General features: G+C 33.6%; 4 protein-coding genes across 4 annotated transcripts in view; 1 reads left to right on the top strand and 3 right to left on the bottom strand.

The window, feature by feature from the left end:
- The window catches only part of LOC126854186 (60S ribosomal protein L35a), a 118,496-nt gene that overhangs the window by 79,224 nt on the left and 24,248 nt on the right, over nt 1–15,024 (bottom strand). The gene's annotated exons all lie outside the window — the stretch shown is intronic.
- Nucleotides 1–15,024, bottom strand: part of LOC126854140 (PDZ domain-containing protein 4) — a 162,793-nt gene that overhangs the window by 72,195 nt on the left and 75,574 nt on the right. The gene's annotated exons all lie outside the window — the stretch shown is intronic.
- Nucleotides 1–15,024, top strand: part of LOC126854141 (general transcription factor 3C polypeptide 3) — a 105,632-nt gene that overhangs the window by 1,684 nt on the left and 88,924 nt on the right. The gene's annotated exons all lie outside the window — the stretch shown is intronic.
- On the bottom strand, nt 9,680–12,738 carry LOC126854161 (odorant receptor 4-like). The gene is made up of 9 exons (XM_050600603.1): nt 12,595–12,738; nt 12,185–12,307; nt 11,930–12,047; nt 11,400–11,667; nt 10,759–10,869; nt 10,594–10,684; nt 10,245–10,390; nt 9,908–10,040; nt 9,680–9,733 (listed from the first exon to the last, which is right to left on the bottom strand). The coding sequence occupies exons 1-9, from the start codon at nt 12,736–12,738 to the stop codon at nt 9,680–9,682; spliced, it is 1,188 nt and encodes a 395-aa protein (XP_050456560.1).

Below are 15,024 nucleotides of genomic sequence, written 5' to 3' on the forward strand. Positions count from 1 at the left end.
CCCCCGGGATTGCGTCGCCGTTGACGTTTTCCCCTCCATTCGCCTCCTTATTATAATCTCTCGCCTCATTTGGAAACCTCATAAACCGAGATGAATCCGCAGCATGGCGCACGGGAGACTCGTAAAGCCCCTAAAGCCACAATAGCCCGCGAAAGATCAAATGCTACGCCCGAGGACGACATTGTCCTCGATCCGGCGAAAAGTGGACGCGGCACCTAAACATCGAAATGGACTCTCTCGTGAAAAATGAGATTTTTATCGTTCGAAAGTGCTGAGAATGTAAAGTATTACGCGTCTGAAAAAATATTTCATTTGCGCAAAAGCGGCGAAATTAATTGGAATGTATTAAAATTATTTGCGCCAGACAAGAAAAATATTATATTGCGTAACGACCTGAATAATAACGTAACAAATAATATACATAGGTCTTATAAAGCTACAAGTTTAAATAAAGATTTAAGTTTTACAAGAAATTTTAATATTATTATTGTTCCGGTTTCTCTTTCCTAAAGTATACTATGTGATTATTATTTTCTCTTGCAGTAAAAAAATTATATTATTTAATAATTATAGCAAAATTATTGTTCTTTATTATATCCAGTCTAGACAAAGGCTTTAGACCGGTTATCATCGAATTGAATCAAACAGAGAGACAAGCATTAATCAACAACTCATTCGGAACTCGGTTTTCATAAAAGAAAAAAAATTTCCGAATCACAGAAGGGAGTGGGTGCCGAGTTCGCCGTACATCGTTGTTACCACGATAAGAAGCGATAAGTACGGCGTTAACGGGGGGGCTAGCAAGAAGAATCACTCGGACGTGTTTGCACATCGATCATCTATTTTGTCGGGACGACCGTTCGACGAAAAACGAGCTTATCGGAAACGCAGTATAGATCGAGGGCTCTCTCACGTACGTTTCTTTCTTTTAATTTAGTTTTCAACCGATAATGTATCTCACCCAGGATCTTATCATTTCTCCTCTATTTCTCTTCGTGAGAGAAACTTGGCGCAGCCAAAGAAATCGTGCAAAAATAAGATACTGCTTTCAACACGCTTTGTCGGCTTTGGATTTCCAATGATAAATGGCGTTATAATTGTTACAGCGTTGTTAATAAGTAGAAATCAGATTAAACTCTAATTTTCATTACTATAAAATCAATCACAATCAAATATGTAATTAATTAATAATTAAATAATTTCCATCGCCTATTTTCAATCTACGTAATGGGTAGATAATTATAATATCGTGGAGTTTTACGTTTTCACTGTAGACCTTCCTGTGACAATAATCGAATTTATAATTAACGACGAATTTCAGAACGATAATTTCGATGAATGCTGTTACACAATTGCGTTTTATCCGCAATGCGTACCCACGGATGGATCAAGAGAGAGAGAGAGAGAGAGAGAGAGAGAGCGACGAAAAAGAGAGACGGAATCTGCGCTGATCTGCCTCTATTTGATTACGGATTATCCGACCTGAGTCAGCGATCTGTGCGCGAGTATTCAGACCGTTCGTCTTGTCGAGTGGATTAGGAGAGAAAAATCCATGAAGTCGTGCTTTCAGCAACGAGATGTGGATCATTCCGGGAGATTAATACGGTAACGGGCAGCAATCTTATAAAAAAGAAAGCTTCTTCTTACGCTCTTCATCTTAAATGGAATACGCTATAAATGCACCGCAAAGCATACGCCTCGTAAAAATTAGTCTCTTTGTTCTTAAAGTCCTAACCATAATATATAATATAATTAAGTAATACTAAAGAGTATGATAAATAACTTTAACATTATAATAAAATTCTTAATTAAAAAAAAAATTAGTTAATTTAATTTAATTCAGTTTAATTTTTCAATTAAACAATTTAGTTTAATCAATTATTTAATTAATCAAAATTAAGAAATTTGTCTAATCTCATGTAATTTCAGATCATTATACTACGGGAATTAATTGCCAAAATAGCAAACATATGAATGTGAAAAAAATTTCGATAAACGATAGATTGCCGTCAAATTGATTGCTAACAAAAAACCAATTTGAAATTTATGAAACAATATTTCATTAATAAAACAGATAACAGTAGCGGGACACGCTGTATTATCAATCATTAAGCAAATTGTTTCCGAAATTTTCGCGCTTCTATGACGCGCGTTAAATCCGTCCGGATAAATTATGAGATCTGATAAAAAGCATGAAATACGGACAATACCCGTGAGCGCAATAAAATTTGATAGCCGCTATATAATGTCGCACACAAATATATGTATATACACGTGTACACATATGGCCAACTGAATACAGACATTACGGAAGCGCAATCTAATAATCGTTAAAGCTGCTTGTACAACTGCACTTTGTTTTACGGTTTGATGGCTCATTCACTCGCAATCGTTAGTGGCCATTCCCACAGATTAGTTGACCTTTACGCGTCGTATAAACTACCCCGAATCGGCGGAGCCGATCAACCGAAGTTACTTCGCTATCGGTATTCCTAGTTGCGGAGTAAACACTCCCGCGTTGAATAGTTTGGGGATTGCCGTTTCGCTCGCGCGAAGATTAAATGGGAGACAATCAATTAATCTCACATCAAAGTCAGTAGAAGAGACAAAAATGTTGTGGATATAAATTTAAGAGAAAAAAATTCTAAATATATTTGTTTACACAGAAAAAAAATATCCTTTTATTAATTATGTATAAATCATAAATAATTTCCTTGTACCATGTTTTAAGCTCGGTATACATATATTTGCAATATTTATAGTCTTCTCTTCTCTCTTTTTTTTTTTTTTTCAATGAAGTCCTTCATTGCATGGTAAGACACAGAGTAACTTACGGAGAGTTTTTACACTTTTAACTATAAGTTCGCGGAACATTTCATTGGTATGACCTCGGTGAGGTTTCGAGAGAGGAAAGTTCGGCGAATCGATATCGCGACGAAGTCGCGAAAAAAACTTCTTCGCCGACTTTTCTCGATTTTTCTTTCAGCGCGAAGGGGCCGCAAAATTTTTCCGCCACACATCACAAAGAGCGTCACCGTGGCTCGAGGTAGTTAGCCGTTTGGAAAGGTGCTGGTCGACGATCAACGTAAACTGGACGGGGGAGTTTAGCTACCACACACACACACACACACACACACACACACACACACACATACACATTCGGAAGAAGGCGAAGAGGAAAAGACGGAGGGAAAAAGAGACCGCGTGGGGCTGGCGACCGCGATGAAAAGGGAAGAAGGCGAGAGGCAGACGCGCGAAATAAGTTTCTGTATTTCTAAAGCCGACCGTTTCTCGGCAAATACTGCCGCTCGCGCGTCTCTCGGCACACAATATTATCACGCTGAAGGGATCTAAACTATCACTGGCGGTGTCGTCGACCAATTCAGGTCGTTCCGACTTCATTCGCGGCGACGAAATGATTCTCGAAACGCGACCAAGCCCGGCCTGATCCTCGGGCCATTGGATTCAAAAACCCGTTTCTAACTCGCCAGACGTTTCGCGATTCAAGAGTGAAGGAAACTTGACGATTGCTTCGTTTAACGACGACGACGGATATGATAATGTTCCGCTTCTCTTTCCTAGATTAACGGATATGAATTTTTTGTCAAGTTAAAAAATAACAATTTCTTCAAAATATTTTAAGACTGCCTGAGATATATCGTGTATGCACGATACAGTCGTACAGCTTCCGTCCGTTTGTGTCTCATCTTCTTCTTGCCGACATTAAAATATTTGTTTTTTCCAGCAGAGATAGCGCGAATTCACTTCGCAGTCTCGTTCAGTCTGTTGCGACACGTTTTCCATAAAAGTTTCGATAGTTCCCATCTGGAACTCCGGCATCGATCATCGAATATTGCTTCGTTGGGACGCTTTACGTGCTATGATAAAATATCGAAACGGTCGGGATACCAGCTGTCGCAAAGCGGGCACTTTCATCATATCAAATGAATACGCGCGTATCGCGCGATAAAGCTCCCAAAGCGCGTCGACGCACGTATAGAGCGAATATATAAAAAAATACGATCGTTTTTGTAATTTAATACATATATGCATTTATCACAATTTCCACGTGAATTTGTCACTAGCGCACTACTCTGTGTCGAAGCGATTTATAAAATCTTGCCGAGATAAAAGTATCAAAATCATTGCCGATATACATATGTATTACTATAATACAGTTGTCACATTTAATGACGTCATTATAATTGAAAATACTTTAGTCGGTTTAAATATGTGTCAAAATATACATTAAAAAAATTTTATTAAATTCACATAGAATGACAATATTTTTTAAAATTATGATTTATTTGACAAAATAATATGAAAGAAATATTAATTAAAGCACAACATGTGCATTACTGTATGCATACTAGAATTACGAAAAAACGCCTTCTATTATTTCATATATCGTTCTGTCATTCCATATGAAAAGTGGGCCAGCCACGTGGTAATCCCGGTGCATAAGTCGCGCGATCACACGAAGTGTACCTTGGATGAGAATTTTGTCGACCCTCGTTGCAGCGTGGCAGAATGAAATTAAATGATACGTTCGCGAGGCGGAACCACCCCGGACGGATATACCTGATAATTCTATCGGCGGCCATCAGGGAATAAACTAATTTTCGATATCCTTTGTTCCTCGTTCTAACCGCGCGCGCGACAAAGAGCCCTCCGGGCCTTTCCGCTTCCCAATATATGTATAATGCCATCGAAATCTATCGGGGCACGGTCACCCCTCTCGCTCATATTCTCTGCCTCTTTCTGCGTTCATTTCCCTTTTCCCCCGCGCGAACCACCGTCCACGGCCAATATACGATTGGCCGGGCATCGATCACTATACGTGCCCGAACACGCGTAGCAAAATCGCTTTCGGCTGCATTTCAAAGGAACGTGACGGACTGAGGAAAATTTAACAGCTGTAGCTACTAAAGTGCTTCGTTACTATCTATCTATCTATCTCTCTCTCTCTCTCTCTCTCTCCTGTTATTTAGCAATTTAGCAATGAGAATGTCGAGATCAACATTCTGTAATCTTCCGAAAATGAGGCTTATCGCGGATGAAATAAATCCTTTCAAGAGAAATGAAAATGTACAGTATTCCTTTTTCGGCACCCTTTAATTGTCATCTCCGTAATCAAAATTAGAGGAGAGAAATAAATATTTTTTTTTCCTGTATTGTTCCGAAACTTTGTAACTCTCAATCTCGTTACAAACGCAGTGTCTCTCTCGCTGAATAAACATGCGTGTAATATATCTTCGATGACGGATATCCGACGGCGGGTGGGCTAGGTAACTATGATTCGCTTCGGTAAATCGTGTTTTCCACACATGACGGCTTGTTCTCCCTTGGACCTCTGTAAACTCAGTTACGAACGACGCTCGATCGAATTAAACCAAGGGAGCTTTCAGGCTGACGAGAAAATTTAAGCGCGGATACAATTCCCCGCAATGCTTCGCAAAAATCCGCGAAAAGCGTCGCGGCGCACGTCGGATTAAGCGGAGGAGGTACAATCGTGCAATGCGCAATTACTCAACATTCGCGCGGCAAAAATCTCGTCGAGACACGAGCGCGATGAGATGAATTAAATTCGTCGGAAACGAAACGGTAAGCATAATGAAGCGCGGAAATAATGAGGGCATAAATTACGTTTATTTTGCACGTGAAATTTCGTTTGCTAATAATAAAATCGACAAGAAATTTTGGGAACAAGAGGTATTAAAAAGATAAAAATTCTTGTCATTTAATCTCTGTAATTCGAAGTGATTTTAACATTCCGTTCATTGAAATTTATAATAATAAGTTGGAGAAAAAAATCTTTTTATAATATATCGGAAAAAGAATTATATTTCAATAAAGTGAAAATAATAATACGATAAAAATTGAGAAAGAGAAAGGTTTTTAAAATTTTACAAATTTTTCAGACTCTTCGAAATAAAATCTATATTACATCATCGCGCCATGTCTATATCCTTCCTGATTTGACGACAGGTATAGAACGATAAAGGGAGATATTGGGCTAAAGCTAGAGGGTTGGTTTTGAGCAGAGATGGACCACGAAAAAGGAGCCCCGAGGATCAGGAAAAGGGAAACGTACCTCAGAAGAGACGATCGAGACCGAGATAGAAACACATCGAATGGGATCGTGATTGGATAGCGACAAAATAGAGTTGGATAGGATATACACACATGTATCGTACCGAATAGGGTATTGAGTCGACTATGGATGACCGGATGAGCCTCTGAAATTTATTCGATCAATTCTTAGCTCGCGGAAAGATCGGGAGAATCACAAACGCGATGAGAGAGAAAGAAAGAGAGAGAGAGAGAGAGTGATGATTTCTTGGTAGAATTAAAAAATAATTTTTAAGAGATCGAAATTTTTAGAATTCAAAATGTTTAAGTTATAATAAAAAAAATGTGACATTTCAATTCTTAATTTTCTTCTTAAAAACCTTCAATATGCTCGCTAATCCAAATTGATCGACTTCATCATTAAAATTCATTATTAAAATTAAAATTGGAATTTATAAGAGAGAATTCAAAATGGTTAAGTTATAATAAAAAAATGTGACATTTCAATTCTTAATTTTCTTCTTAAAAACCTTCAATATGCTCGCTAATCCAAATTGATCGACTTCATTATTAAAATTCATTATAAAAATTAAAATTGGAATTTATGTATCGCTCTATACATAATTGTGGCTCTATAGAGCTTGATAAATTAATGCCATGGAAACAGTGGGAATATTATTTAAAAAAATTATACATAAAAAAAATCCACCCGCATTTTCTTTGTCATATATTTAAAGTGACGTTATGTTAAGAGCGTACATATAAATCGACGTGACAAGAATTTTGCAAACCGCGAGCGATGTCGCATACTTCTACACTACTGTATTAAAGAGCATAAAGCGCGGTTGACTTCTCTGACAGTGCGTCGGCGAAAGGTTTTAGGTCCGAGTAGAACAGCGCGGGAGGAACGAGTGGTGGACATCCCTTGCAGAAAAGAATTCGCGCCCGAATTGTGCGTCGTGTGATGCGCATGCTTCTTGTTGAACCAATCTCAAAAAAAATGTAAACGATAAAGAACGCATTGATAATAAATATATTGTTAAATATACAGTAAATTTTTTACCATCCCCTTCAAAGAACATATTTGGCTAAATGAGCCTAAAAAATCACTTGAAAAATTGACAACTCTCATGGATCCATTGATTTATACTGATTAGCGATAACGTGTTTCAGATAGATAAAAGAGCGAAAAAAATTTCTTCTTACGAATCGACACTACGATAGTTTTCTGTAATATTAGAAATGAAACATAACACTCTTCCCGTATTTTCGTGGAGAAAGGACGAAAATGTTTCGGCGTTTTTAATAAAGAAGTCAAAAATTGACAAATATTGGAGAAATATCCTTTAATCTTTTTGCACTTTATTTTTTAAAAGATAGAAGCAGAATGGAGACAGACGCTGAATTACGTCCCCTTTAAACAGATGTATAAATAAATTGTAACTTCTTGTAGAGATATGTTTAAAAAGTTTGAATTACTTTATATTATGTAGTTTGATTAATAATTAGTAGGATGTAATTTGTGTTAACCATTTTTTTTTATATTTCAAAGTAATTTGAAAATAATCAAATTGTAAATTTGTCAGTTTCGATGTAATAACGCTAAGCAAAGATATCTTAATCGAATCAGATTTCCATTCAATAATCGCATCCGCTGTTAAAATTACTGATATATTTGTAAACGTAATAATTATAATTATAAACGTGTTCCACAAATAATTTATCTTGACCAACTTATTTAATTAAACATGACGTCATCGACTTTTAATAACTAGCATACACACCTTCATTTAATACATAAAAAAATTTTTCAAATTTTAATTAATTTTTTATACTTTAGCATCAAATATTTGATATTTCAACAAAATTTGCCTTTTCACGACAGCTGACAATGTGGCTATGTAGTAACTACACTCTTTGTATAAAAACTGTTCGAAAAAAATATTAATAAAGCAAAACATGGACCACTTCAGCGCGACATCGGCATGACAATTTTTACGAATGCATAACGGTGCACTTTCCATACGAGTCGTGACAGGAAATCCATTTGTTTACATCGAGTCACGGTTATTAATATCGCGCGCGTTATATCGTTCCATTTCGTTTTTTTTCCCGGGCCATCACATATTTTCGCGAGTCGCATGCTATCGCGCTTTTTTTTTTGTCGTTTATGTCTAACCATTGAGAGAACGATTCTGTAAGAGATGCCACCCGCGATAAATACACATTCACGCTTGAATAGAACCTAGTCACTAAAACGTGCCTCGAAAGAATATAGTAAGACGCCTACGTAAAGTCGGCCACGTTGTTATATATTTAATGTTAGAAACGAGAGAATCTTAAAATCTTCGCGCTACTCTTCGCAAAGGTTTTTTATTCATTAATAGCGACTTATTAACACCTTATGTGTGTGTACATTCATACGTGCAATAATGATATATTTATATAAGATTAATGATTATACGACGCGCATTTTTTGAAGCATAATTGAATATTGTACAAAATCGATAAAACATTTTTTTCATCAATATATTTATCAAAATCTCTTTTTATCGAAAAATCATGGTAAACAACTTAAAGAATTGAAAAACGAATATAATAAAGATTTTAATAAAAAATATTTTTCGGTCCTCCAAAAAATTTATATTCTTTTTTTCCCATTTTTTTATCATACAATTTTTCAAATTGTGTCGTCGAAAGGCTAATCCACAAAAATTCCCATTAATCCCTATAGTTGAATCGCTGCGGTAATAAAAAAAGAAAAAGAAAATATATATTGATTAAATACCAAAGTCAAAGTAAAAATAGCGACAGAGACGTCGGTGGTCAAAAACTGTTTTGGCATTAAGCGTAAAAAAATGAAAAAGATGATGGAAAAACAGTAAAAACGCGATAAGGAGGGAAGGAAGCTCTTTGTTTTTCTCCCAAAGTAGATTGAGAATGAAAGATGGACCGAAAGCGCACAAAACGCGCTTTCGGCGCTCTCCGTGCAAAAGTTAAAAGGGGATGACTAATGTAAACCGGTTCGAAACTCGTTAAGCAACGCGAGTCCGGTCGTGTCGCCGAGTTTGTACAACGAATACGAGTTCGTTGATGCGTATTTTTTCTCCCCCCCTCCCCCCCCCCTTTTTTTTACCCGTAGTTTATTTTACACACAACGCGACGCCTTTTTCCTATCGGTCGCTTTTGCGCGTCTGATCATTCTTTCATCGTCATCGTAAACGCGTTTACCGTTTCCCGTGAAAAATGGCGAATGCGATACGCCAGAGGGAGGATACATGGTTCCGCCTGTTTACATCAGCGGATCTCGATGGTTGAGCTTTAGTACGCTTAATGGAAACACATTTGCGACTCGTTTGTCGACTCATTGTTTGTTCGTCTAACTGTATATACGCTCTTGCAACATATTTATTTCTTATCATTTTATTTATATATTTACTATATTTACTATTAACTGAAATTAAATAACAATATGAGATTGTTTTTCGATCATTCAAGCTACGCAATGCATAGATAACAATGTCAACGCTATTATGACAGCAAAGAAATCAGACATTTGCATTTACTTACATTACGACTATATTTTATCGGATGACTTATATCTGCATTATTGTTGCGTAGAATACATGACAGTAAAATAGGATATCGATGCCTTCGTTAACTGGAATCAAATATGTTTTATGTTTGTCCGTCAAGTGTATTATGTAAAGATTTTTTACAAATTTATATATTCGTAATATTTAATATAACGCGTATTTATAATTATTATAATTATATATTATAATCCTATAATAATATAATTATTATCATATAACGCGTATGATGAAATTCTCACCGTCGCGAAAAACTGTAAGGATAATATAGACACGCCGCCAAGATTCAGATTTACAGCTTTGCTACCTCTTTGCAAGAGAAACAGTATCAATCTTTGTATATGCAAAGGTGCTGCGTACCATTGAACACTGTATCTGCGAAACAGTAGCTAGATAATAAATCCATTATTAGAGAAAATGTGTAGTAATTTTCAACATATGCGTAAATGCCTTTTATGAAACGTATACGAGAGATAATTTGTATAAATAAATGATCGAATAATGATCCGCGGGTCCGCAAACAAATTTACTGGCATGAAGTTTTTTCTTTTTTTTTTGTGAGCATCATATATTTCTTACACGGCGAAAAATATGTCGTTATTGTGATCCGTAAGTTCCTGACCAGCATAGTTGGCAAAAAATAGGTATATAAAAATGATAATTACAATTAGAAAATGAAGCAAAAATTGATCGATGTCGCCTCCATGCAATACAATCTCAGATATCTAAAATGTCGCAAACATGTATTAAAAAGAATAAAAACTAGATAAGAAATTAGAATTATTTACATTAATACGAAATTCCCTTTCCTTCGGTTTATTCAGGATGAAATTTCGTAAAAAGTTTTTGTTTACCCCCACCCCCGCTAAGTTGTTACAAAATATGTTGTTGGTTGAGAAATCAATTTCACAACGCAAGGAAAACTCACTGCGTAAAGATTCAGACTCAAGCAAACCACACCAACTACTATTAAAAAGAAATGTGATAAGTGAAGATAGGAAAATAAAAATGTGCAGAACCTTTAACAAGAAAAAAAGATATTATATATATATATATATATATTCTATTTAATTATTATTAGATAAATACTAACTTCATAGCTGTACGATGAATGTCTACGGCATAAATTATTCCTTTATACATTGCAATTTCGTTTTTTGGGGGAACATTGTTCTGCATATTTATTGCTTTCTTTATACGATAACTATAAAAAAGTTTTTTTTTTTTACTGCAATTATATTGATTTCTCACGTAGAAAAAAAGATTTGCTGATACAACGTATTTTATGTTCCCGTAATAAAAATTTCGTCAGTTAAAATATTAATTTGCAAAAAACAATTTTACTAAATAAGCATGTTATTTTGTTAAATTACATGAACTTCAGAACAAATTAATTCTTATTCTGTCATTGAAACAAGTTTTATTGCAAAGCAAAAAATATTTATTAAAAATAGATTATTTTCTTTAACAGTAAATTTGTATGTTTCTACAAAATCTTTTTATTGTATCAACAAATCACAGTTTTGCTTTAGTATCGTATAATTCACAAAAAATAAAGTTCAATCACTTCAACATGAAATATGCAACGATGTTTCTGACAGCAAAATTTCTTTTTCCACATCTAAATCTATTATCAAATTTATTTTTAAGGAAAGATAATAGTAAACAATATTTTGTATAATTTTGGTATTATTTCAACATCTACAACTTTCTATCTATATTTTTACTTCTTACCTTGCAATTCTAAACATTCCACAGGCATGTTTAAGATACGCAATGAGCATCAATCCTGTTGCAACCATTGCAGTCCCACCAATAAATATTGACGTATCCACGTACAGTACAATTAAATACAAATAGTTTTCTTGGTCGACTAAATACTTAGGCATACATTTATATAATATATGTGATTGAGACTCATTTATATGCAGAGCAAATATCCGCGATATGAATGGCAATGAAATAATTGACAAAATAATAATTTGACTGCATATATAAAATACTAGAAATATTTAATAAGTAAGAAATAGATTTCAATTACTTTTAAACTATTTCTTAACCATTTCACTGCTTAAATTCACTGCATATTTTTGCAAAATATTGATTAATACTAGCTTTTATTATGCAAATTTTTTAAATCTTTTTTTGTAATATAATAATTAAAATAAAATCATCATTCAGACAGCCAAATGTAATTATATTAAGTAATGAAATGGTTAATCAAGCTAATTTAACGATTTGTGTGCTTGTATATGTTGACTTACGCGTAATAGTAAAAGTATGACGTTTCAAATTGTCCCCGTATTTCTTCATAATAGCAATTTCTTTTTCATCTTTTAATCCGTTACAGATCTGCTGAAGTTCCTCCAAAGGACGTTTTACCTATTATATCAATAATTTTTATCAGCGCATAATTCGTTATAAATTTTTGAAAGGATTTTTGAAGGGTAAAAACTCACTTATATCAAGTATGTTTATTTCGTACAAAAAAAAACTAATTTTTTTTTTTTTTAACTTACCATTTCAGCAAAATTAAATCCAAAAGAATTGTACATAATCGCAAGCATAGTAAAAAACAATCCTATAGACAGAACATTGATGGCAAGCTCAAGAGTGAATTCTGCAGTGACAATTATTGTAAGCTGCAATTTTTTTTCTCTCAATAAATTTATTAAGAAAATAAAAGGGCTACATTTTTATTTCATTAATAACTGCAAATATATAATATAATCAACCGCATTCTAAGGCAGTCAATTATATGTAAAGAATAACGGAAAAAAAAAATTTTAATAATTATTACATTACATATAATTTGTATCATGTATTATTAACAATTAACACAATAAATATATGATCTAAAAATTTCAACAATTATATACACACACACACATATATATGCACACAAATAAGAATACGATTAAAAACATACCTGACATATAATAAAACTAATCAAGATACCAAAACACAAAATTAGCTGAAATTGAGCGAGCCTTGATCGCTGACAAGGCCATAAGCCGATTGCCAGCAAAAGAATTCGATGTAAGCTAAAATGCCGAGTCTTTACACAGATCATCACTTTGCGAGAGTCGAGGCACGTCTGACTGTGAGAAGGTTCACGAAGGGTCTATCCCTACCTTTCAAAAGGTTCTCGATAGAACCGAGTATATTATAATAATTTCCGACTCTTAACGTAAATTACAGCGTAAATTGTCTGATTTTTGTATAAATGATAATACAGGGTGATAGACAAAATATCGTATAGTCGAAATACTCGTAATTTCATGTCTTCGGCGCGGGAAGAGATGGGGCGATTACGCGATCGATATAATTGGCGTCGAGAGAAAAATTTACCGCAATTATATTTCCCACAGAAAAACATTCTTGAGACAATTTGTCGCTCGATGTCTGCGCAGGCCTACCTGTCCTTTTTCAGCCTGAATAATTTCATGTATTTCATTCGACTGTATACATTCGTGTGAGATAATTCTTTCTTTAGAAAAATGTCATCTTACACATGTCGAGATAGCAGTTATTATTCTCTCGCGAATAAAGTGCAAACGTGCTTTGTTGCAACGGCAACAAAGAAACTTCATACACTGGTATACTGTGGGAAAAAATTGATAGATATTTATCAAGTATTAAATAATTGCATGATAATTAATTATTTCAGCTATTCAAAAACTGCACAATAGATAGAAAAAGCTGACACTCTTTTTGATATAGATTATTTAATTCCTGCAAAGCTTTATTCACTATGTTATCCTGCAACATATTCGTTTAGAAGAATGTGTATGTGTAAAAACATATTTAAATTTTATGATTTTATTATTTCACTGAGAGAAATTATATATAATTCATATATACTTCTTCTATTGCAAACTCTTGCATTCGTATATTACCATATATTATTCTTGCATAGAATACATGACGGTAAAATAAGATAACGATGCCTGCATTAGCTGTAATCAAATACGTCTTATAGTTTTTCCTTCGAGTCGTGTCAAGCATTATTATTATATATGTTAATGTAACATGCATAATTAATAACCTTTACCGTAGCGAAAAACTTTAGAGATAATAAAACTACTCCGCCATAATTCAGGCTGACAGTTTTGCTACCCTTTAGCAAAAGAAATAATATCAATTTCTGTACATGTAAGGGTGCTATATACCATTGAGTATTGTACCTAGAAAGAGCAATAAATCGATAATTAAATAAAGTGCAATAATAACTTTCAACATATGTACAAGTGCGAAATATACTCATTTTAATTATTAAACTTCTTAAACTGATATATGATAATAAATATAAGCACACCACATAATATATCTTACACGGTGAAAAATACATCATCGTTATGATTCATAATTTCTTGTCCAATATAATTAATAAAAAACAAGTATAATAATACTACGAGCATAATTAAAAAATGCATTAATAATTGCTGCACATCGTTTTCATTTGATATGTTTACAGCAATCTACAACACAATATTGCGCTCAATATTTATAAATTTTATTACATATATTTTATAGATGATTTTTTTAAAGCTACAGATAAGATTATAAAAAAATGTCTTGCAATCCTGATCTCATGCAATGTGCGCGATATTGTTCGTCCAAAAATAAAATTAACGATGCAAGATAAACTCACTGCATAAAGATTAAGGCTTAAACAAACTACATTAATTATTATCGTAAGAATACGCGATCCTTGAATGCTGTGCATTAAATAAAGGGATAACCTTCAAAAAAAAAAAAGATAATTATTATTACATATCACATTGAAATGCACATAAACAATATTTAAACACTAACTTGATAGCTTTGCGATGAATATCTACAGCATGAATTATTTTTTTATAAATTATTATCTCGTTCTCGTGGTCAAGTCTCTTCTCTGGGTCAATATTTATCGGCATCTTTATCGTTATTGCCTTCTCAATGCGGTAACTGCATGCGTAATATTTTTTAATAATATTATATTGGTCTATGTGTACGTGCGTATGTGTGTGGTGTGTGTGTGTGTGTATGTGTGTGGCTATACAGAATAAAAAAATTTCTTAATGATATAAGTTTCATACTGTTGCAAATTTCGTCAATATATGTACATATATAAAAATATAAAAATAAATAACAAATGATTCTTATTCTATCAACAAAGACGATTTAATTACAATAACAAGATGCATTTGTTAAAAGAAATTTTTGTGTTAAAATTGTATTTTTACAAATAAATAAAATCTATGTATTTTATTAAAACAAAAAAGATAATTTTCTGCTCTATATTAAATAATTTAGAGTAAAAGCAAATTATAATAATTTTCATATTTCATTTGCAATAGCAACGATGATTTTG

Source organism: Cataglyphis hispanica, chromosome 13 (assembly GCF_021464435.1).
Source record: "Cataglyphis hispanica isolate Lineage 1 chromosome 13, ULB_Chis1_1.0, whole genome shotgun sequence".
Classification (NCBI taxonomy): domain Eukaryota; kingdom Metazoa; phylum Arthropoda; class Insecta; order Hymenoptera; family Formicidae; genus Cataglyphis; species Cataglyphis hispanica.

Bases quoted from the DNA above. Each gene is read 5' to 3' on its own strand.
- LOC126854161 (XM_050600603.1), bottom strand. From the start codon at position 12,738: ATGATCTGTGTAAAGACTCGGCATTTTAGCTTACATCGAATTCTTTTG. The intron at 10,685-10,758 runs GTTAGTATTTAT...TTCTTGTTAAAG, and splicing joins ATTCATCGTACAGCTATGAA to GTTCTGCACATTTTTATTTT. The intron at 10,041-10,244 runs GTAAGAAATATA...ACTGTTTCGCAG, and splicing joins AACGACATATTTTTCGCCGT to ATACAGTGTTCAATGGTACG.